General features: G+C 48.8%; 2 protein-coding genes and 3 long non-coding RNA genes across 6 annotated transcripts; 2 read left to right on the forward strand and 3 right to left on the reverse strand.

Moving 5' to 3' along the window:
• The first annotated feature begins 264 nt into the window (after nt 1-264).
• Nucleotides 265-8888, forward strand: LOC116964386 (argininosuccinate lyase). The gene is made up of 17 exons (XM_033003938.2): nt 265-305; nt 421-483; nt 1947-2141; nt 2967-3050; nt 3378-3434; nt 4003-4100; nt 4753-4830; nt 5034-5111; nt 5256-5308; nt 5674-5736; nt 5932-6046; nt 6698-6782; nt 6954-7013; nt 7291-7374; nt 7573-7653; nt 8027-8133; nt 8643-8888. The coding sequence occupies exons 2-17, from the start codon at nt 472-474 to the stop codon at nt 8791-8793; spliced, it is 1401 nt and encodes a 466-aa protein (XP_032859829.2). The 5' UTR covers nt 265-305; nt 421-471; the 3' UTR covers nt 8794-8888.
• On the forward strand, nt 299-22874 carry LOC116964270 (argininosuccinate lyase). Of its 2 annotated transcripts, none has more exons than XM_042791684.1 (17): nt 299-305; nt 421-483; nt 15513-15707; nt 16658-16741; nt 17069-17125; nt 17694-17791; nt 18444-18521; nt 18725-18802; nt 19217-19269; nt 19696-19758; nt 19969-20083; nt 20745-20829; nt 21001-21060; nt 21338-21421; nt 21688-21768; nt 22016-22122; nt 22632-22874. In XM_042791684.1, exons 2-17 carry the CDS (start codon nt 472-474, stop codon nt 22780-22782), a joined length of 1401 nt encoding a protein of 466 aa, XP_042647618.1. In that variant the 5' UTR covers nt 299-305; nt 421-471; the 3' UTR covers nt 22783-22874. The 2 variants fall into 2 exon arrangements, with proteins under 2 accessions (XP_042647618.1, XP_042647617.1); XM_042791683.1 differs by lacking the exons at nt 299-305; nt 421-483 and adding exons at nt 13256-13289; nt 13401-13463.
• Nucleotides 4091-7009, reverse strand: LOC122153352. Its single transcript, XR_006165249.1, has 3 exons — nt 6938-7009; nt 6687-6788; nt 4091-4195 (listed from the first exon to the last, which is right to left on the reverse strand). It is a non-coding gene; the product is annotated as an uncharacterized LOC122153352 (long non-coding RNA).
• Nucleotides 13482-17069, reverse strand: LOC116964322. Its single transcript, XR_004408703.2, has 3 exons — nt 16963-17069; nt 14185-14258; nt 13482-13589 (listed from the first exon to the last, which is right to left on the reverse strand). It is a non-coding gene; the product is annotated as an uncharacterized LOC116964322 (long non-coding RNA).
• LOC116964319 lies at nt 17782-21056 on the reverse strand. Its single transcript, XR_004408702.1, has 3 exons — nt 20985-21056; nt 20734-20835; nt 17782-17886 (listed from the first exon to the last, which is right to left on the reverse strand). It is a non-coding gene; the product is annotated as an uncharacterized LOC116964319 (long non-coding RNA).
• Nucleotides 22875-24146: the final 1272 nt, after the last annotated feature.

Raw genomic sequence — 24146 nt, forward strand, 5'->3', positions numbered from 1 at the left:
AACACCTTCACTAACAAGCAACTCTTCCAACCCTCCTCCTTGCAGCAACCCTACCTCCAGAGAAAACTTCTCGCCCTGACTTGCTAATCATGCGCTGGTCGAGCGGGGGCCGGAGGCAGGAGAGGGGTGGGAAGGGCGAAGGGGGCCGAGGGGGGGACGGGAGCGGGGCCGGCCCCGGGGACACCCCGCCCCGCCGGGGCGGGACGGGACGGGACGAGCCGCCGGCCCCGCGCCGAGACGGGTAAAAGCGGGGCGGAGGGGCCGGGGAGCAGCGAGCGACCGCCCGGGGCTGCGCTACGGAGCAGGTGAGCGGGGCCCGGAGGGGCCGGGTGGGCAGCGGGGACCCCGCCGACCGGCACCGGGACCGGGACCGGCACCGGGACCGGCGGCAGAGCCGAGCCTCACCTCGCTGTTCCACAGGTTGCACCAGTTGCCGGGATCGCCGCGCAAACCAGCAAAACGTCGTCCGAGATGGCAGCCGAGGTGAGGGGGAACTTTGCTTCTCCGGCGGGGTGGTCTCGGGGTGCTCTGGCAGACGTGGGTGCGATATCCCCAGCCCCGCAGCCTCCCACGCTCCTTCGGGTGCTTCTCTTTAATTGGTTTGTTTTACCGGGGTTTAAGGGGAGAAGGGGACAGCGAGCACATTCGCTGCAATATTTCTGACAGCCCATCTCTGATTCTCGTGAAAACCCACGGTAGCGAAGATATACTTAGATACCTCAAACAAATACTCAGGTACCTCTTCTTCATCCGAGCGCTCGGCTCCCATCCCCAAGCGCCCCATCCCCTCTACCGCTCACCTCAGGGGCCTGGTTTCCCAGCCAGGAGCTGCAAAACTTTGCTTTTTCAACTCCGATTTCCCCCCCACACACACATCCACCGCTGCAGCTCCTACTGACAAAGCTGCTTCAAAAAGAGATCTCCAGCACCCCGTGCCCGCACCCTGACCTCCGCAGGCTCTCCGCTGGCGGCTCCCGGCACCGCTGGGGAAAGGGCCGCTGGGGCCCCCGGCCCCGCCCGCTGTCCATGGTAGCTCACGGACCTTCCGAACAGGAGTTGGGAGTCGTGGCTATTGCTGTCTTTTTCTTTCCGTTTCTTTTTCCCCTGAACATTTGTAATGCTGACAGTTACCCAGAGCTCCCTTTCTGGAGTCTGCATCTTAACCAGTTTTATGCTAATTTTATGCCAAAGCTTACAAGAACCTCAGGGACTCTGGAGATGCATCAAATGGTAACTTCATAGGCACAGGAGTGTTTTAGGGGATGTGGCCTTTGCTGGCCCACAGCTCTTTGTCAATTGAATATTTTTTTATGGTCTTCCTAAAAGAGTGGGTTTTTCAAAAATATTATTTCAACTACCAGCAGATACTTTCTAGTACCTACTAGTCAGAAATATAGTGAAAGCTATCTACTAGTATCTAGATACTATACTAATATCTACAGTATATATAGATATCTACATATATCTATATAGATACTATATACTAGTATCTACATAGTATCTATAAAGTAGACACTAGTAGGTAGCTTTCACTATATGCCTGACTCCATCTTTTTCCCTATTAGGAGACTATCAAAGGGTCAGTGATCAGTAGCTGCCTTTAAAGATCCATGCTGGTCTTGCACCATATGCCCTGATATTTGTTTTTGCAGTCAGAACATAGTCCCTCTGGAGTCCTGCTGGAGTAAAGTATCTTGGAGGATTCCTGAGCCAGAGTTGACTAGGGCTAAATGCTAGTGAGAGTGACATGTTCTCCACCTCTTCAGCTACTTGCCAAAAGTCTTAAAAGTCCAGGAGCTTTTCTGGTTAGTGCTACCACACTGAAAGGACATAGCTGAGCATTGCTTCAGTTTTACTTGGATAAGGAGTGGGATGGATATTAACTACTTTTTAGGGGACATTTTGGTAAGTCTTCTGAACATGTCTCTTAATTTCATTACTTTCAGGGTGATAAAATGTTGGGAGGAAGGTTTGTTGGAAGTACAGATCCAGTCATGGAGATGCTCAGCTCTTCCATTAGCTATGATCAGAGACTTTCTGAAGTTGATATCCAGGGGAGCATGGCTTATGCCAAAGCCTTGGAGAAAGCTGGCATCCTATCTAAAACTGAGCTGGAGAAGATTCTGAGTGGCCTGGAAAAGGTATTTATTTCCTTCACATCTGTTACGTGTGCTGGAACGAATGGCTACATTTCTGACATTATCTGTAGTAGACTCCCTGAGTTGCCCTTGGTACTCCTGGAGACATTCTGGGCAGGGGCTCGATGCTCAAATCGCATCCCACTAAAGGCACCAACACCCAGCAGTAGAACGTGAAGCAGCTGACAAGCCCCCAGCGAGAGCCTGAAGCCCCGATGAGCACATTGTCAATGCTCATTACAGCAGCCCCAGTGCCTCGGTGAGGTGTGCTCAGTGTGATCTGCCCGCCCATCCTCTTCAGACTGAACATTCACCAGGAATTGTTTCAGTATGAATTAGGAATATTCTTTTTCTGCTGGCACTTGGGATCCTTTTGAGTCTGGCTGCCCGAGTTAGTAGGAGGCAATGCATAGCATTGTATAGGGGTGAAGAGAAGTCAGCAGCTAAGCACTTTTTTAAAAATATCCATTGTTGTTGCTCACCCACCATAGACAATGGTGACTCTATACAATGTTTGTATAGGAAAATCTTTGCGGACAATGCTAAAGCAATCACTGGCGTTTCAGCTCACCCTTTTGTTGCAATGCTTAAATCCTCCTATAGCCATAACACTGCAGGATCATCATGTGTAGAGAGGAATCCCACCAAGTGCAGTATAGAATATCAGGATACAGCGAGCAGCCAGCCTTGGCCTGAATGCCACGTGAGGCTCAACACCTTGATCTCCATTGGGATGGCAGAAGTTGGTATTTGCTGGGGACACTTACAGCCCCCACGTGCAGCAGGGTAACCATAGTGGCTGACTGGTGTTTCTGCTGCTGTTTGTAGATCTCTGAGGAATGGTCTAAAGGAGTCTTTGTGGTGACCCAAAGTGATGAGGATATTCACACTGCCAACGAACGCAGACTAAAGGTTTGGATCCTCTAACCTCTTGTTCCCATCCCTCTGTAGCTAGCTCTGCCTGATGTTAAGTGCACACGCCTCTGTCCCTCTGTGAAATTCCTCTGGACCTTGTGGCACTGAAACCCCAGGTGCACAATCAAGTGTCCCCAAGACCCTTTTGTGGAAGAGGCATTGTACAAGCACAGAACCCAAACTTGCCCTTCCCCAGAGGAGATCTCCTGGCTACTCACAGGATGCTGGAGCTGAGTCCCTTCCAGGCAGGGAGGAGGTCTGCTCATGCAGAGTCTCCGGCTTAGAATACAGAGACACTGATAGAAATCCTCCTCTTGTCCTCAGGAGCTGATTGGAGACGTAGCTGGAAAGCTGCACACTGGAAGAAGCAGGAATGATCAGGTGTGTACAGAACTGGTTGTTTTTCCTCCTTCTGTATTCCTCCCCCATCTCAGTTCCTTAATGAAATTCCTTTATCCCATTTTCGCATACCCTGACACTCTCCAGCACGTACTCCTCAGGGCTTTAAACTAGTGATGCTGCAGTGACTCACCCACACAGGGGAATGGGCTTGCAGGATTCCTTCCTGGTGGTAAAAGGCCACAAACTTCCACTGATACCACTCTGAAAGACTGCAGAAATCATGACATTACTGGCTGGCTGCCATGCATCTTTCAGGATTAGTCCTTCTATTGATGACTGACTATGTGTTGGTTGGGAATTTTCTGATCCCAAGTCAACAATACCTGAGATACCCACTGAAAAAATGGGCTTTGATTCTGTTCATGGAAAGCAAGATACAGTAGCTTTCACAAATCTGTGACCAGGGATGCATCTGGTAAAAGGAAAATATCCCTTCCCATCACATAGCACAAGGAAGGGATAACTCTGCCAAGGCGTCTGCTAAATAATATTTGGTCATTAAGTATGTCACACTGTGCTTTGTCTGACCGTGGCCAATTTCATATAGGTTGTGACTGACTTGAAGCTGTTCATGAAGAATTCCCTCTCTGTCATCTCTACTCACCTCCTGCAGCTCATTAGGACCCTGGTGGAACGTGCTGCCATGTAAGTCCTTTTCCATATCCACAGCCTGGGCCTTGCAGGGGCAGGAGACATCTAGGCTTGTTCTTTGACCGCAGTCAGGGCAGCAGCAGGGCTTCCTGCAGAGGACATTACAGACAGGCAGTGTGTGGTGGCACAGGGAAAGAGAACAGCTCCCTTCCTCTGCAGTTCATGTCTCAGAGACCGTCCTCTTCCCCCAGTATATCTCAGCCAAGGTGTTGAGGTGGGAGGTCCACACCAGGCTTTAGAAGGCACCAAACTCATCTGAAGGAGTGGGGAAGTTGAACGTCTTTCAAGTTGCTACCTACAAGAAAAGCTCATCTGTGTTCATGCCCTGTCTAACTCTCCTCCTCACACTCCACACTGCATACTGGTGGTGGACTGGGGAATCTTTGCCTGCTACAGAGGGATTACTGTACCAGGCAATTTTCCAGGGTGGCCTAGGGCAGACACACCACACTGGATGACTGGGAGATCGAAACTCAGTGTGCTTAGGTCGAAAGGTGGCAGGGAGAGGAAGAGATGGACCAATCTAAGCACAACACAGGCTAAAGATGTTCTCTTTGTGACCCGGGTAGAAAACCCTGGGGTGTACCTGCCACTGCCTTCTATCCTGACAGCTGCTGCTCACCTCTTTCTCTCCTTTCACATGCAGAGAAATTGATGTTATCTTGCCTGGCTACACCCACCTGCAGAAAGCTCAGCCCATCAGATGGAGCCAGTTCTTGCTCAGGTAACCACCTTTCACACTTGGGGTAACATCAAGAATCTTTCATGGCTGCTAGCTGTTACACATCAAAGGGCCTTAGTGCCTAGGCTCCATTTCAAGCCTCTTCTGTTTGAGAGGGGATCCCTGAAGCCATGGCAGCATACTGTTTGAGAAGGAACATTACATTTTCTGACTTAACATGCTTCATCTCTCATGTCCTTTCATAGCCATGCTGTTGCTCTGACCCGTGATTCTGAGCGCCTTGGAGAGGTGAAGAGGAGGATCAATGTCTTGCCTTTGGGAAGGTAAGGTCTACCGTTTGTGTAATCACTAGGTCTTGCTTTCCTCTGCAAAGTCTTCAAAGGTGTCTTCCCTGCTTCCTAGAGCTCAGTTTTGATTGGGATATGGAGGATATCATGCATGACTTCTGTTTCTTTCTCCCCTGGCAGCGGTGCTCTGGCTGGCAACCCACTGGAAATTGATAGAGAGCTTCTGCGTAGTGGTAAATGTCTCCCTATGATTGAGTGGCACAGGACTGCTTGTAAGACCTTGGAGGGAGGGAAGCATTGATACATGGCTCCCAATGGCACAGAAATGTACTGTTCTGGAGTCAAAGCCTTTCTTTTACAAGGCTTTTTACTGCAAAGAGACAGGCAGTGCCTGTGAGTTCGCAGCAGGTAGAGCCACCTCTGCTGCACAGTGGCTGCCTGGGGCTAATAACAAAAACCTCAGTCAGTGTAACACTTAAGCATGTTTATTTTCCTGGGACTACTCGAGGGCTCAGTCACCTGCATGCTGGGGAACCTCCTGCATTCAGGCTCCAGACATGCAAAGCCTGACTGCCTCTGTCCATCACCTTCCTTACAGAGCTGGACTTTGCTTCCATCAGCCTGAACAGCATGGATGCCGTTAGCGAGAGAGATTTTGTGGGTAAGCACAATGCAATCACATCTTCCCACCACTATTTTAGAAGCAGGAATATGATATATTCACAGTTAACATCCTTTAAAAACGGGACTGAAATCCCTCACTAGGAAGCAACTCCAAATTCTCCAGTCAGGGCTCCCTGGGTTATCAAGCAAACGAGCACCTTTTTCATCTCCTCATTTCCTGCCCTCTCTGCAGTGGAATTCCTCTCTGTTGCCACCCTGCTGATGATCCACCTTAGCAAGATGGCTGAAGATCTCATCATCTACAGTACCAGCGAGTTTGGATTTCTGACCCTCTCTGATACCTACTGGTAGGTTTCTGGTCTTTGGGGAGTAATTACCCTCAGCTATCCCCTCCTGAGAGAATGAGACAGTGGTTGGGGTCTCCCTGCTGCACACACAGCATTAAAAGGCTGGCAGAAAGGCAGCCTCAGGGTGAACACTCCTCAGGAGCAATCACTTATTTCTGATCCCCATAACTTAACCAAGTCTGCATTCAGCAGACGCTCCTCCCCAGCAACTGCTGGCAGAGAGAACTTCCTCATCTGCTGGGAATGCCTGCCAAAGCCCTTCCCTGACCAGGCAGATTTGCAATCCTAACAGATTTCCTGTCTCAGGGCGGCACAACCACAGCCCTCCCTCTCTGAGGTCACAGCAACACTGAGGCTGCCCTGCTGATATCACCTCTGGAGGGGCATGGGGGGAAGCCTCCTTTTGCTTCCTTTTTGAGCGGTGAGACAGCATGTTAGCTCCGGGCAGGACTGCAAAAGCAAAGGCTTTGCTGTGGGAAACATGAGAAACTCAGCACACGCAGTTCACTGCTTTCCTGCACCCTAAAGTGGTGTCCAGAGTAGGGGGACAGATGTCTTGCTTTTGGAGGGCTGGGTCGGTATGATGCGTGACCCGTGTCTGTACGGGCTGGGGTCTTGCTCACCGTTACACTCCACACACCTTTCCTTCAGCACTGGCAGCAGCCTGATGCCTCAGAAGAAGAATCCCGACAGCCTGGAACTGATCCGCAGCAAAGCTGGACGAGTGTTTGGACGGGTGAGCCTGCCAAAGAAAGAAGTTTGATGGGGAAACTGCTCATACTGGGGCTGAAGATTGTTCCTTCTTGCCTCTGTGTAAAGCAATGTGCCCAGCTGAGGCCCTCAACCTCTGCTGGGGCACTGTGCTTCTCCTCCTGTAGCTAACTTTCTCACCTGTTTCTCTCTGCAGTTGGCTGCTATTCTCATGGTTCTCAAAGGGCTCCCAAGCACCTACAACAAGGATCTGCAGGTAAAACAGATGTTACTTTTCACACCACCTCTCTGAGCAGACACAGCCATCTTCTGCCCTTGAGCAGTCTTGCCACCGCATTTCCCTGCACAGACCCTGCTTGTGTGCAGGATACAGAGAAAGGGGCTGAGGCACGGCATGTGGCCATTGACACCCCAGCCGTAGCAGGAGCCCCTGGGATGATGTGCCTGCTCTGCTGGCTGGGCTGCTCAGGCTGTTGGGCTCTTGGGCTGCATCAGCTTGACTTAGAGCAATTTCCATCCCTGTGCTAACGCAGGAGGACAAGGAGGCTGTCTTTGATGTTGTGGACACCCTGAATGCTGTGCTCCAGGTTGCCAGTGGAGTGATTTCTACCCTCCAGGTAAGGCTTCAGTCTCTCACTATTGAGCATGATTGGGGCACGCCATCTGCAAGACGGGTAAAAGAGCACTAGACTGGTCCTAAGACAAAGACTCTTCAGTGGCTCACCCATGCTGCTCATTATGGCTCCCAATGTCAGCTAACATAACCCTAATGAAACACTGATGATGATGTCTCCCTCTGGCCCTCGTTTCTGCAGATCAACAAAGAGAACATGGAGAAGGCGCTGACCCCTGAGATCCTGTCTTCCGATCTGGCTCTCTACTTGGTTCATAAAGGAGTAAGTATTAGTGGAAGACTGAGAGCTGTGATTCCTCTGGATGCAGAATACTGCTCAGGGAGAGCCTGAGATCAGGCCTTCTGTTCTGTCCCTGGGTGATGATCATTCTGGGTCAACAAACATGAAAGCTGGAAACACATTCTTTACATATATCCCAATTAGTGGAAATGCTACCCGGTGGATTTGATAGTAATTTACATGTAGAGTTTTACCTCCTAATACCTCCCCTCACCACACTCCAGAAAACCTGGATTCACATGGCATTGCCCTAAGTGAAATCAAGCCAACCAAAACAGACAGCACATCCATTTTTTACTTTGAAAAACACCCCAGTTGCCTGGTCACTGACTGCGGCCTCTGCTTCTCACTGCAGATGCCATTCAGACAAGCCCACGTTGCCTCTGGGAAGGCCGTCCACCTCGCCGAGTCTAAAGGCATCACCATCAATAATCTCAGCCTGGATGACCTGAAGAGCATCAGGTTTGTATCACTATTACTGTACCATGACTTCCCTCAACAGGCAGGTATCGGCCTCCCTTTGTGTGGGGCTTCTTTGCGTGGTGCCCTTCCCCAGCATGCCTGAGCCAGACAGCACCCCAAAATCCTCCTGGCCTGAATATCAGTGCTGCTACTGCTGTGCCCGAGAACACTGAAGGGACACAACGTCACTACCATTGGCTCCAGCAGGACATGGGCACCTGCTAGTGGGAGAGGGTGGAAAAAACTCACGCGCTGACCTGGAGGCACCAAGCCTCCAGAAAGAGATTGGCTCCAAACTTCCTCATTCTCCCCTTGGAGCCGACTCTTTGGTTGGCCACAAGCAGCTATTGTCTGGCACTAGAAGTGCAGAAGCAGGACTGCAGGAGGCCTTTCCCCTTGGAAAAACGCTCTGTTTCCACTCCCTCCCCCTCCCTGCAGGCAGTGAGCATGTAAAGCCAGCCAACAGCACCCAGCACTCTCACTGCCACCTCTTTTCTTTGCATCCCCAGCCCCCTGTTTGGCAGCGATGTCTCCCAGGTCTTCAACGTTGTCAACAGCGTGGAGCAGTACACAGCCATGGGCGGCACCGCCAAGAGCAGCGTGTCTGCCCAGATCGAGCAGCTCAGGGAGTTGCTGAAGAAGCTGAAGGAACAAGCTTAAAGTGTGGGGAGATATTATCCCGTGGATGCAGCATTGTGTGCCTATCACACTAATCTAGAGTTAATAAATACTGTGGTGTATGTAGTTCAATGAAACTCCTGTTTTGTGTCTTTCTTCTTAGCAGCAAGATTGAGTTGAGCTTCCTCATCCCTTGTGAGGCTTGGGGAGATGTTCACTGGTGTGAAATAACAGGGACTCTCCCCTCCCTGGCCTTAGAGCTGGCTATGGGGTGTTCAAGCTCTTGGGGATTTATAGGTAGAGAGCAGCAGGAATGTCTTTATTCAAGAGACCTGAAAATGTATGTATTGGAAGGGAGAGTAGTGCTCTAGGAAAGTGAGCATCCCCTTATACTTGACACTGATGAGACCACACCTCAAATACTGTGTTCAGTTTTGGGCCCCTCACTACAAGGAAGACAATGAAGTGCTGGAGCATGTCCAAAGATGAGCAATGAAGCTGCTGAAGGGTCTAGAAAATAAGTCTTATGAGGAGCAGCTGAGGGGACTGGGGTTGTAGTCTGGAGTAAAGGAAGCTCAGGAGAGTTCTTATTGCTCTCGACAACTACCCCAAAGAAGAGTGGGAGGTAGGTGCTGGTCTCTTCTCCCAAGTAACAAGTGATAGGATGAGCGGAAATGGCCTCGAGTTGCATCTGGTGAGGTTTAGACTGGATATTAGGAAAAATATATTCACTGAAAGGGCTGTCAAGCACTGGAACGGTCTGCCCAGGGAAGTGGTTGATTCACCATCCCTGAATGTATTTAAAAGTTGTGTAGATATGGTGCTTAGGGACATGGTTTAGTGGTGGGCTTGACAGTGCTAGGTTAATGGTTGGACTTAATGGTCTTAAGGGTCTTTTCCAACCTCAGTGACTGTATGATTCTATGCAGCACAAGGGTGGATCCAGCAGTGACAGAGCAGGCTACACAGTGTGCTGAGGGGAGCTTGTGGGTGTGCATAGAGTGCACCTGGTACTGCATCTGCAACACATACCCCATCTCCAGCTATGACTGCCCTCCTCATAGGAGTATGCTTTCCTGCCTGCCTTCTGGCAGGAGGGATTAAATGGCCAAAAGAAGGCTCCTTACCACCTGACACTGGAATTTGCATAGTCTTAGGCAGAACTTGGCCAGCAGGTCAACTCACAGGTCATCCCAGCCCATCACAAAACCACCTTTGGCTCTGGTTTCTTCCAAAGCACAGGGGCTGCACAATCCCAAGTCAAGTTTTTTCCTGTGTGTGACCCAGGACAAGCTGGCTGGGGAAGAATGCTTGAAAAGAGACTGGCATGGCTGGCTGCCTCTTACAAATCTTATACTGTCTCCCTTCCGTCCTTACAAATATATAATCACAACAAAGACCAGGAAAAGCCTTACTTGGGGAATGAGAATGCAGCAAGCTTGTGTCTTTCAGAGAGTGAAAATATTTGATTAAAGCAGCACTTGAAACATTATTCCCCACTATTGTTCTGCAGTCATTTCTAGATGGAATATGTCTGCTACCTGATTCAAAAGGTAGAGAAAGAACAGTTGTCTACAGGGAAGGTGGGGCAATTTTCATTAAACACTAAACCAGCTTGAACCTGGCACCCACAGCTCAGTAGCACTAGTTTTGTCACGGACAATTTATTTTCTGTCACAGGATTTTAAAGATGGTAGTTTGCTCAGCACCCTGCCCGCCATGCTGATGCAGCAACACATTATTGACTCAGTACTGCAAGACTTTGTAACTCACATAGGTAATGGCAATTATCACAGGCATTGCCTCACCACGTTTAGGTTAAGGGCTGCAGCACAGACAGTACAAACTGCCATGAGCTATATCTCCTGCCATTAACGAAGTACTCCAGCAGACACAAAGTGCTTTCACCCTACCTTTGTAGCATTTGTGCTTTAAACACGTGGGAGAAGAACCAGCAACAGAAAACTTAACTTTCTTCAACACTTCCCCTCACCCTCAGTCCCCCTTTACTCCAACCATAAGGCTGATCTATTCTGCTGACATTTAAAGAACTGCACATTTCAATCCCCACTCCATAAACTTCCTTTGTGTTTGCTCTTATTTCCCACTGAATTTCTGTTTTGGCACTTGTGTCTCCCTCCCCAGATAGGTTATCTGTGGCCAGGAAATCACTTATGCACACTTAGCTGATGGCAGAAAGGGTCAAGAAAGAGAGGTGACACCAATACCCAATACATACAGAGTCAGAAGAAGGAATATCTCTATATCTTCACCTCACAGTTCCTTTTTCTCCCATAAGCTTTCTTGATCTGTGCCACTCCCCTCTCTTTCCTTATTTGTACCTTCTAGCTCCTGATCAGTGCCTCCAGAGACCTCAGCTGAATAGATTTTCTCTCACTCCCAGCAGTGAACATCTGGCATTGTTCCTCATGGCCAGTGCTGAGTGATGCAGGGCCCTGCCAAACTGAAAGGAAAAGGGAGGTCTTAGGAGATTATCACATCTCAGTCTCCTACTTAAATGAGTACTTCATAATCACTGGTACTTTCCACCCACCTGCCCTTTTCTTAAAATTGTGAAGTAATTTACATTGGGAGGAACCTGTGGAGGTCTCTGAAGCTCCACAGATATTATAAGAGTGTGTGCTCCACCGTATCTTCAGGTTTTCACCATCACCATACTATGACTCATTGTGATCTGGGTTTTTAAAGCCCTGTCCCTTACCACAGGAAGACCTAGATAAACAGAAGGATTGGTGACTTGGACACTACTCTGGACTTGCTCTTAAATCCCTGCTCCAATACAGACCACAGGAAGGGACTTAAGCCAAGAATTCATGTAGGCTGATCATGAACTACTGAAACTCTCAGCAGATGGCTATGTAACTGATCTGACACCCAAGCAGATAACAAACCTACAGAAGAGCTCTTGAAACATTACAAAAAGTAGTAAATTGTTCTCTGGGTACCCCCAAGGAAACGATCTCTAACCTGCTTTTATACTCTGGAAAAATTCTGCTGAATATTTTGTCTCCTAAACAATTCCCTGTGCCTGGTCTTTTTATCCCCTAGCTCTCTATTGAAGAAGCTGAGCTAATAACATTTCTCTGCCACCACAAGAGAGTTGTGAGAACAGATGCACTGCATGACTGCAACGTCCCCTGCAGGCACCATGGATGAATTTGAGACAGCAATATCCAAACGTGTCCATCTAGACTGGACTCCTCTTTGCCAGGGGCAACCCAAACTAACTTCACTGTGATTCTTCAAACATTTCTATTCCTCATGCTACAGACAGATGCACATACAGATAGGTAGAAAAAAATTACAAAGAGGCCTGGAACTAATGGAACAGAAACTGGAGCTTTCACTGGTATATTTAACCATGTAACTGTTTAAATACAGGTAATATTTAGAAACCAAAGCTTTCACGTACCACACATACATAGGGTTAATGATGTGAAAACACAAATAGCAAAGTAGATTCAGGGCAACTCTGAAAGTGCCTCAGAGATCCCATCTTCCATTTTCTAGCCCTGCAGGTTACAATTGGTCTCTGAGTGAGATCAATCTTTGAATAGGTTATGCATGTTCCACATAGTCAATCTGGAGCCCATATCACAAACACCACAAGGTAAAGCCTCTCCTTGCATATGAATCATTCTGGATGTAAATCTAGAGCTTACTATTTTTCCAAATCCTCATCAACCTCCTATCAAAGCTTAGAATAAGGACAGAAATTCATAAAAGATGAACACAACAAGAGAAGCATTAAAAATGAGTGACTTCAGAAGAGGAAGGATCCTGGCAACAAAATGGTTCAGAGGTTTTCTCAGTGTAGACAGCATGATGCTCTGTGCATCTGCAAGCCTGAAAGTCTGAAAGGGAACAGGGACATCACCCCAGAAAAAATTTATCATATGGGGAAATGTTTGAGAAGCAGTGAATTAATAGTTGGCTATGAGGCCGGATACAGAGTTTGAGCCTTGTTCTGGACTGATACTGAAGGCAGCACACTGGAAACCCAGATGTAAAAGCTCTTTCAGGCTGGGTAGCAAGTGGCTGCCTGATGCTAGCCATGCCACTCTGCCCGTGTCCTTTCTGCTACAGAAAGCAGCACGCCCTAGTCATGCGATCCCATTGTGCCCTAGACTTCATCTTCAACTCAGAAAGGGGATGAACAGCGGGACAGAGAAGAACAGAGGAAAGACAGCTGGATTAGGTCCCTTCCTACCTGAATTATCCTACGGTCCTGTGACAACAGGGCTGGTTAAAGGGCAGAAAAGCCCAAAGGGGGACAAGAAAACTGGGATGCACTTTCTGCATTCCCTTCAAAAGCCTCTGACAGCACTCAGAGAGGAAAAAAAAAAAAAAAAAAAAAGCCACGGCAGAGCTGTACCCTCCCTCCGACAAAGCAGAAACAGCCTGTGCGGCGGGGCGGGGCGAGGGGAGCGGGGCCGGCCCCGCGCCGAGACGGGTAAAAGCGGGGCGGAGGGGCCGGGGAGCAGCGAGCGACCGGCCGGGGCTGCGCTACGGAGCAGGTGAGCGGGGCCCGGAGGGGCCGGGTGGGCAGCGGGGACCCCGCCGGCACCGGGACCGGGACCGGCACCGGGACCGGCGGCAGAGCCGAGCCTCACCTCGCTGTTCCACAGGTTGCACCAGTTGCCGGGATCGCCGCGCAAACCAGCAAAACGTCGTCCGAGATGGCAGCCGAGGTGAGGGTGAACTTTGCTTCTCCGGCGGGGTGGTCTCGGGGTGCTCTGGCAGATGTGGGCTCAACTGAGTTAAAGTTTAAGTCCCGGCTGAGCAGCCTGCCATTGCCTTCAGGTTCCTTCCCGTACCTGGGAGAGACTAATAACCGATGCAGTTCATTCCTGACAAATTGTGTTTAGGCAGCAGATACTTTACAGCAGCTTGTGTAAACACTTCTCTGTACAAAAGCTGCATTTTCAGTTTCTGTGCCTGGTAGGGGAGACGTGACTAGACATCTTAGTGAGTCATGCCTTCTGCCTTCCAAGTGGCTACTACAACCCTGGCCTTCTCTGCTCTGGGTTACAAACAAGTGTCAATCAGCTGTCAGACTGTACTAGCCACTTTTCTAACCAGAGTCCTGGAGCCAGTTAAAGTTAATCTTTCAGTTTTGATTTCCTGATTGCAAATGTATTTGTTGCAATGCTTCTGCTGACCCCTTCTTACTTTGAAGGAGACCCATAATACTGAAGTTATACATAGGTATACCTGTTCCTCATTCGAGTGCTTAGCCTCTGGTACTGGCCTTTAATTTAGCATCCCCTATGTCATGCTCCTGTGGGCACCAGATGTATGCTGAGGACCTCTAACACTTTTTTTCTATTTGGATTTCCCCCCCTGTGCCTCCCTCAGCTTTCTGACAAAACTGCCTTAAAGATATTGAAAAGCACATGCCTATACTCTTACCTTTATAGGCTCTCTCCTGCTGTCCTCTGGGCACGTTGTTTCAGCAGGGATCGGCAGAGCCATGGAGACAGTCACTAAGGAAAAAGTTTCTAAGGTTACTCAACAGTGCTTTGTGTGACTGATAAAGCCCTGGCACAAATTAGCTGGCAATTGTCCTGCCAGCTTCTTGCTGTCCATGGTAGTTAAAGTGTACAGCATGAGCAGAGATTTGAGAGGGCTGTTGAAAAAAATCAAGTAGATTAAAAATTATCTTCTCTGCAATGACAGTTGTATTTAGGCCCTCCCTTTAAATGTCTTCCAATTTCTTTCTTGTGCCTACTAGCACTGGAAAGTTGCTTTTGAAATCTTGGATAAGTTGTAGCATCTCTACACAAGTAAAATTTCTATCCATTTTGGTGCAAGTTTGCCAGAGTTAGGGCTTCGGGGGGTGTCCTACCTGGTCAAGCAAAAAACTTCTAATCAAGTGACATATATGGCTCTTAGCTAGCGAATCCATGCAACTGCTGAATCACCAGTGAAAAAAGCTTACATGCAACCTGCTGTGATGCATAGCTGGAATTGTGTACCTGTCTTGGGTCACCCAGTGCAGTAGTTATGTACATGAGACATTAAAGTGTGTGAGGTTACTATATGAATTTTGTTTTGGGTGAAAAAACAACTTTTGGTTTAAAACCTTTTTGTTTATTTGTTTTTCTGAACAGTCCTGATGCTGAAAGGTACCCAGACCACTCTTTCTACAGTCTGAACCTTAACCAGTTTTAGGCTAATTTTATGCCAAAGCTTACAAGCACATCATGGACTCTGGAGATGCTTTAAGCAGTAACTTCAAACCCTTCATAATGTGGCTTGTGCTGGCCCACATCTCTTTGTCAATCAAAAAATCTCTCTGCTAGCTCAGCAGCACAACAAGGACTTGGAGGATACTAGCTTTCATTATATTCCCCACTGACTGCTTTACCTTTTCCCCTCTTTAAAAGGCTATCAAAGGGTTGTTGACCTGCAGCTCAAAAGAGAAATACATGCTGGTCTTGACCTAATATTAATTTCAAGGACTCCCTGCATAGGTAAAGTATTTTGGAGGATTCCTGAGCCAGAACTCACAGCTTAAGGGCTAAATGCTAGTGACAGTGACATGTTCTCCACCTCTTCAGCTACTTGCCAAAGGTCTTAAAGTCCAGGAACTTTTCTGGTTAGTACAACCGCACTGAAAGGACTTAGCTGAGCATGGCCCCTACACTGGATAAACAGATCATTGGATATTACATAATGCATAGGAACTTCACTGAAGTTATTAGGTGTCTTTTAATTCGCTTCTTGCTCTCTCTCAGGGGGGTAAACTTTGGGGAGGAAGGTTCAGTGGAAGTACCGATCCAGTCATGGAGATGCTCAATGCTTCCATTAGCTATGATCAGAGACTGTCTGAAGTTGATATACAGGGGAGCATGGCTTATGCCAAAGCCTTGGAGAAAGCTGGCATCCTATCGAAAGCTGAGCTGGAGAAGATCCTGAGTGGCCTGGAAAAGGTATTTATTTCCTTCAAAAACTGTCATGCATGCTGAAATGAATGGCCCCTTATCTGACAGATTTTGTAATAGCCTCCCTGAGTTGCTGTTCTAAAAAGCATCTTTAAATGTCCTCGTGCTCTATTCCTTAGAGCTAGGCATGTACTGAAGTGCTTTCCTGAAACGGACTGCTGTCCTAAATCATAGACATGACAGGCCCAGGTGTATTGCCCTTGGTACTCCTGGAGACATTCTGGGCAGGGGCTCGATGCTCAAATCGCATCCCACTAAAGGCACCAACACCCAGCAGTAGAACGTGAAGCAGCTGACAAGCCCCCAGCGAGAGCCTGAAGCCCCGATGAGCACATTGTCAATGCTCATTATAGCAGCCCCAGTGCCTCGGTGAGGTGTGCTCAGTGTGATCTGCCCGCCCATCCTCTTCAGACTGAACATTCACCAGGAATTGTTTCAGTATGAATTAGGAATATTCTTTTTCTGCTGGCACTTGGGATCCTTTTGAGTCTGGCTGCCCGAGTTAGTAGGAGGCAATGCATAGCATTGTATAGGGGTGAAGAGAAGTCAGCAGCTAAGCACTTTTTTAAAAATATCCATTGTTGTTGCTCACCCACCATAGACAATGGTGACTCTATACAATGTTTGTATAGGAAAATCTTTGCGGACAATGCTAAAGCAATCACTGGCGTTTCAGCTCACCCTTTTGTTGCAATGCTTAAATCCTCCTATAGCCATAACACTGCAGGATCATTATACGTAGAGAGGAATCCCACCAAGTGCAGTATAGAATATCAGGATACAGCGAGCAGCCAGCCTTGGCCTGAATGCCACGTGAGGCTCAACACCTTGATCTCCATTGGGATGGCAGAAGTTGGTATTTGCTGGGGACACTTACAGCCCCCACGTGCAGCAGGGTAACCGTAGTGGCTGACTGGTGTTTCTGCTGCTGTTTGTAGATCTCTGAGGAATGGTCTAAAGGAGTCTTTGTGGTGACCCAAAGTGATGAGGATATTCACACTGCCAACGAACGCAGACTAAAGGTTTGGATCCTCTAACCTCTTGTTCCCATCCCTCTGTAGCTAGCTCTGCCTGATGTTAAGTGCACATGCCTCTGTCCCTCTGTGAAATTCCTCTGGACCTTGTGGCACTGAAACCCCAGGTGCACAATCAAGTGTCCCCAAGACCCTTTTGTGGAAGAGGCATTGTACAAGCACAGAACCCAAACTTGCCCTTCCCCAGAGGAGATCTCCTGGCTACTCACAGGATGCTGGAGCTGAGTCCCTTCCAGGCAGGGAGGAGGTCTGCTCATGCAGAGTCTCCGGCTTAGAATACAGAGACACTGATAGAAATCCTCCTCTTGTCCTCAGGAGCTGATTGGAGACATAGCTGGAAAGCTGCACACTGGAAGAAGCAGGAATGATCAGGTGTGTACAGAACTGGTTGTTTTTCCTCCTTCTGTATTCCTCCCCCATCTCAGTTCCTTAATGAAATTCCTTTATCCCATTTTCGCATACCCTGACACTCTCCAGCACGTACTCCTTAGGGCTTTAAACTAGTGATGCTGCAGTGACTCACCCACACAGGGGAATGGGCTTGCAGGATTCCTTCCTGGTGGTAAAAGGCCACAAACTTCCACTGATACCACTCTGAAAGACTGCAGAAATCATGACATTACTGGCTGGCTGCCATGCATCTTTCAGGATTAGTCCTTCTATTGATGACTGACTATGTGTTGGTTGGGAATTTTCTGATCCCAAGTTGACAATACCTGAGATACCCACTGAAAAAATGGCCTTTGTTTCTGTTCATGGAAAGCAAGATACAGTAGCTTTCACAAATCCGTGACCAGGGATGCATCTGGTAAAAGGAAGATATCCCTTCCCATCACATAGCACAAGGAAGGGATAACTCTGCCAAGGCTTCTGCTAAATAATATTTGGTCATTAAGTATGTCACATTGTGCTTTGTCTGACCGTGGCCAATTTCATATAGGTTGTGACTGACTTGAAGCTGTTCATGAGGAATTCCCTCTCTGTCATCTCTACTCACCTCCTGCAGCTCATTAAGACCCTGGTGGAACGTGCTGCCATGTAAGTCCTTTTCCATATCCACAGCCTGGGCCTTGCAGGGGCAGGAGACATCTAGGCTTGTTCTTTGACCGCAGTCAGGGCAGCAGCAGGGCTTCCTGCAGAGGACATTACAGACAGGCAGTGTGTGGTGGCACAGGGAAAGAGAACAGCTCCCTTCCTCTGCAGTTCATGTCTCAGAGACCGTCCTCTTCCCCCAGTATATCTCAGCCAAGGTGTTGAGGTGGGAGGTCCACACCAGGCTTTAGAAGGCACCAAACTCATCTGAAGGAGTGGGGAAGTTGAACGTCTTTCAAGTTGCTACCTACAAGAAAAGCTCATCTGTGTTCATGCCCTGTCTAACTCTCCTCCTCACACTCCACACTGCAAACTGGTGGTGGACTGGGGAATCTTTGCCTGCTACAGAGGGATTACTGTACCAGGCAATTTTCCAGGGTGGCCTAGGGCAGACACACCACACTGGATGACTGGGAGATCGAAACTCAGTGTGCTTAGGTCGAAAGGTGGCAGGGAGAGGAAGAGATGGACCAATCTGAGCACAACACAGGCTAAAGATGTTCTCTTTGTGACCCGGGTAGAAAACCCTGGGGTGTACCTGCCACTGCCTTCTATCCTGACAGCTGCTGCTCACCTCTTTCTCTCCTTTCACATGCAGAGAAATTGATGTTATCTTGCCTGGCTACACCCACCTGCAGAAAGCTCAGCCCATCAGATGGAGCCAGTTCTTGCTCAGGTAACCACCTTTCACACTTGGGGTAACATCAAGAATCTTTCACGGCTGCTAGCTGTTACACATCAAAGGGCCTTAGTGCCTAGGCTCCATTTCAAGCCTCTTCTGTTTGAGAGGGGATCCCTGAAGCCATGGCAGCATACTGTTTGAGAAGGAACATTACATTTTCTGACTTAACATGCTTCATCTCTCATGTCCTTTCATAGCCATGCTGTTGCTCTGACCCGTGATTCTGAGCGCCTTGGAGAGGTGAAGAGGAGGATCAATGTCTTGCCTTTGGGAAGGTAACGTTTACTTTCTGCGTAATCCTTGGGTGTCACTTTGCTCTGTAAAGTGGCTAAGAGGCAGATCTTTACATCCCCTGAACCACTGGGGTTTGTATACCGTATGCACTGCAGAGTTGTTAGAGCACAAGCCTTGCTTCTCTCACCAAAGAGAAGACTCTCCCCAGAGATACTGTTCTTCTCCCTTCTTGAAGTTAGGAACTATAAGGCTTTCCTCAAGCAAACATTCCTCTTTGGAAGAGAACTGGTTTACTCCAGAGTTCAGTTTGCTGAGACTCAGGCCACACTGTGATGCCAAAATGAACTGGGGGAGGGAAATATTCTGAGAAGTGTCATCACTGCCTGCTACAGCTCAGTTTTGGTTAGGGTATGCAGGATATCATGCATGACCTCTGTTTCTTTCTCCCCTTGCAGCGGTGCTCTGGCTGGCAACCCACTGGAAATTGATAGAGAGCTTCTGCGTAGTGGTAAATGTCTCCCTATGGCTGAGAGGCACAGGACTACCCATATAGGAGTTGGGGAAGCTTTGACACATTATCCTGATGTTACTTTGGATGTGTTGCACCACCTTAACATGGGGAAGGAGGGTAATAAATAAAAAAAGAATATGATCTGATACTCAGTGACAAAGGTGGGAGGCAGTTCCTAATGACTCAGTAAACCAGGTGGCTTTTTACTGTAGAGACACAGCAGGTGCCTGTAAGGTGCGAACACAAACAGAACCACCTCTGCTGCACAGTGGCTGCCTGGGGTAATAATAAAGATCCCACTAAGCATGTCTGTTTTCCTGGGGCAACTCAAGGGCTCAGTCACCTGCATGCTGGGGCAACCTCCTGCATTCATGCTCCAGACACGCCAAGCCTGACTGCCTCTGTCCATCACCTTCCTTACAGAGCTGGACTTTGCTTCCATCAGCCTGAACAGCATGGATGCCATTAGTGAGAGAGACTTTGTGGGTAAGCACATCTTCCCATCACTGTCAGAAGAAGGCTTCTGAGATCTTACCAGTTAACCTCCTTTAAGGGAATTGAAATCCCTCACTAGGGAGTAATTATACAGAAAATCTGTTTGCTCGTGTTTAAACCTGTCAGGGTGTCAAGCTGTGACCTGTGTTGTCAAGCAAATGAGCACCCTTTTCATCTCCTCATTTCCTGCCCTCTCTGCAGTGGAATTCCTCTCTGTTGCCACCCTGCTGATGATCCACCTTAGCAAGATGGCTGAAGATCTCATCATCTACAGTACCAGCGAGTTTGGATTTCTGACCCTCTCTGATGCTTATAGGTAGGTATATGGACAGGGAGCTGATCACTCAGCCACTCCTCCTCAGCTATCCCCTCCTGAGAGAATGAGACAGTGGTTGGGGTCTCCCTGCTGCACACACAGCATTAAAAGGCTGGCAGAAAGGCAGCCTCAGGGTGAACACTCCTCAGGAGCAATCACTTATTTCTGATCCCCATAACTTAACCAAGTCTGCATTCAGCAGACGCTCCTCCCCAGCAACTGCTGGCAGAGAGAACTTCCTCATCTGCTGGGAATGCCTGCCAAAGCCCTTCCCTGACCAGGCAGATTTGCAATCCTAACAGATTTCCTGTCTCAGGGCGGCACAACCACAGCCCTCCCTCTCTGAGGCCACAGCAACACTGAGGCTGCCCTGCTGATATCACCTCTGGAGGGGCATGGGGGGAAGCCTCCTTTTGCTTCCTTTTTGAGCGGTGAGACAGCATGTTAGCTCCAGGCAGGACTGCTAAACCAAAGGCTTTGCTGTGGGAAACATGAGAAACTCAGCACACACAGTTCACTGCTTTCCTGCACCCTAAAGTGGTATCCAGAGTAAGGGGACAGATGTCTTGCTTTTGGAGGGCTGGGTCGGTATGCTGCGTGACCTGTGTCTGTACGGGCTGGGGTCTTGCTCACCGTTACACTCCACACACCTTTCCTTCAGCACTGGCAGCAGCCTGATGCCTCAGAAGAAGAATCCCGACAGCCTGGAACTGATCCGCAGCAAAGCTGGACGAGTGTTTGGACGGGTGAGCCTGCCAAAGAAAGAAGTTTGATGGGGAAACTGCTCATACTGGGGCTGAAGATTGTTCCTTCTTGCCTCTGTGTAAATCAATGTGCCCAGCTGAGGCCCTCAACCTCTGCTGGGGCACTGTGCTTCTCCTCCTGTAGCTAACTTTCTCACCTGTTTCTCTCTGCAGTTGGCTGCTATTCTCATGGTTCTCAAAGGGCTCCCAAGCACCTACAACAAGGATCTGCAGGTAAAACAGATGTTACTTTTCACACCACCTCTCTGAGCAGACACAGCCATCTTCTGCCCTTGAGCAGTCTTGCCACCACATTTCCCTGCACAGACCCTGCTTGTGTGCAGGATACAGAGAAAGGGGCTGAGGCACGGCATGTGGCCATTGACACCCCAGCCGTAGCAGGAGCCCCTGGGATGATGTGCCTGCTCTGCTGGCTGGGCTGCTCAGGCTGTTGGGCTCTTGGGCTGCATCAGCTTGACTTAGAGCAATTTCCATCCCTGTGCTAACGCAGGAGGACAAGGAGGCTGTCTTTGATGTTGTGGACACCCTGAATGCTGTGCTCCAGGTTGCCAGTGGAGTGATTTCTACCCTCCAGGTAAGGCTTCAGTCTCTCACTATTGAGCATGATTGGGGAACGCCATCTGCAAGATGGGTAAAAGAGCACTAGACTGGTCCTAAGACAAAGACTCTTCAGTGGCTCACCCATGCTGCTCATTATGGCTCCCAATGTCAGCTATTCAGAGGGTTATGGGATCTTTTTAGAGCCCGGTTCCTTCCAGATTAAGTCCCCTCACTGTGACCACTAGCACGTCCAGGAGAAGGAGGTGATGATAATGTCTCCTTCTGACCCTCCTTCTGCAGATCAACAAAGAGAACATGGAGAAGGCGCTGAGCCCTGAAATGCTGTCTACTGACCTGGCTCTCTACTTGGTTCGTAAAGGAGTAAGTATTAGTGGGAGACTTGGAGTTGTGATTCCTTTGGATGCAGAATACTGCTCAGCGAGGGCCTGAGATGAGGCCTTCTGTTCTGTCCCCAGGTGATGATCAGTCTGGGTCAACAAACCTGGATTCACATGGCATTGCCCTAAGTGAAATCAAGCCAACCAAAAAAGACAGCACATCCATTTTTTACTTTGAAAAACACCCCAGTTGCCTGGTCACTGACTGCGGCCTCTGCTTCTCACTGCAGATGCCATTCAGACAAGCCCACGTTGCCTCTGGGAAGGCCGTCCACCTCGCCGAGTCTAAAGGCATCACCATCAATAATCTCAGCCTGGATGACCTGAAGAGCATCAGGTTTGTATCACTATTACTGTACCATGACTTCCCTCAACAGGCAGGTATCGGCCTCCCTTTGTGTGGGGCTTCTTTGCGTGGTGCCCTTCCCCAGCATGCCTGAGCCAGACAGCACCCCAAAATCCTCCTGGCCTGAATATCAGTGCTGCTACTGCTGTGCCCGAGAACACTGAAGGGGCACAACGTCACTACCATTGGCTCCAGCAGGACATGGGCACCTGCTAGTGGGAGAGGGTGGAAAAAACTCACGCGCTGACCTGGAGGCACCAAGCCTCCAGAAAGAGATTGGCTCCAAACTTCCTCATTCTCCCCTTGGAGCCAACTCTTTGGTTGGCCACAAGCAGCTATTGTCTGGCACTAGAAGTGCAGAAGCAGGACTGCAGGAGGCCTTTCCCCTTGGAAAAACGCTCTGTTTCCACTCCCTCCCCCTCCCTGCAGGCAGTGAGCATGTAAAGCCAGCCAACAGCACCCAGCACTCTCACTGCCACCTCTTTTCTTTGCATCCCCAGCCCCCTGTTTGGCAGCGATGTCTCCCAGGTCTTCAACGTTGTCAACAGCGTGGAGCAGTACACAGCCATGGGCGGCACCGCCAAGAGCAGCGTGTCTGCCCAGATCGAGCAGCTCAGGGAGTTGCTGAGGAGGCTGAAGGAACAAGCTTAAAGGGTGGGGGGATATCCCAGAGAGGCAGCGTTGCATGCCCATCACGCTAACCTGAAGTTAATAAACACTGTGGTGTATGTAGTTCAATGAAACTCCTGGTTTGTGTCGTTCTTAGCAGCAAGATTGAGCTGGGCTTCCTCATCCCTTGTGAGACTTGGGGAAATGTTCATTGGTGTGTGAACCTGGCAGAGGAGTTGGGTTATTTGATGTCAAGTTGTAGCTGGCTAGTAAATGGAGAGCAGCACGAGTGTCACTGCAGGTGTTGCTGGAGGCTTGTGCATGTCCACAGAGACACTTGGTACAACATCTACAACACATGCCATATTTTCAGCTACCACCTTCTCCTAAGACTGCTTCCCTGCCTGCCTTCTGGCAGGAAAAAAGTCTCTTCTCCACCTGGCTCTGGAACTTGCATAGCCTTAGGCAGGTCAACTTACAAATCGAAAAACCACCTTTGGCTGTGGTGTACACTGAAGCACAGGGTTGCATCGTCCCAGGTCCAGCTCCTTCCTCTGCATGACACACGCCCTGATTTGCCTCCAAGCTAGCTGGGTCAGAGTACTTTAGAAAAAAATATCCCTAGCATTGCACTGCTATTGACTCTTACAAAAATAATTTACCATCTTCCCTTCTGTCCTTATATAAAATCAGAACAAAGACCAGGAAAAGTCTTACTTGAGGAATGAAGTGCCAGGAAGTTCCTGACTCCCCTACTGCTTACTGCCATGTTTCTCTGGTTTAGTACATTTGTCCCACCTTCCAGCTAAGTTAGCTGTGGCAGGGAAATCAATTATGCACACTTAATTCAGGTGGAGATGTGACAGCAACAGCCCACACCAGCAGATGCAGAAGAAAGGATTATTTCCTCCTCCCCAGCTCATAGTTCTTTTCTTTCCTCACATAAGCTTCTTCCCTATTTTCTCATTCCTGGTCAGTACCTTCACAAGTCTCTGCCAACCAGACTTTCACTTGTTCCCAGCTGCCACTGTCCAGCATCTCGGGGGGCCAGTGCTATGTAATGTGGGGCCCTGCTGATTGAAAAGGTGGTTTTAGCAGATTATCACATCACAATCTCTTGCTTAAATAAATAGTTCATAATTACTGGTACTCTTCCATTTTACCATTGACCTTTCTGATACTCTTATGTGTCACCAAGCCTTTCATTCATCTGCAATGAACTAAGCTATTACTTCTGTAATTGAATTAGATACAGCATGACTGACAACTGCTTCTTGTGCAAAGAGGTACGTGTTCTCATCCAGGAAACAAACACAGACTACAAATAAATGTACTATAAAATTAAAACCAATCTGATGGCATTTCCTTCCACCCCTGCCCCTGTGCTACTTTTCTCCATCCTGCTT

Source organism: Tyto alba, unplaced genomic scaffold, assembly GCF_018691265.1.
Source record: "Tyto alba isolate M040663 unplaced genomic scaffold, T.alba_DEE_v4.0 Super-Scaffold_19, whole genome shotgun sequence".
Taxonomy (NCBI): domain Eukaryota; kingdom Metazoa; phylum Chordata; class Aves; order Strigiformes; family Tytonidae; genus Tyto; species Tyto alba.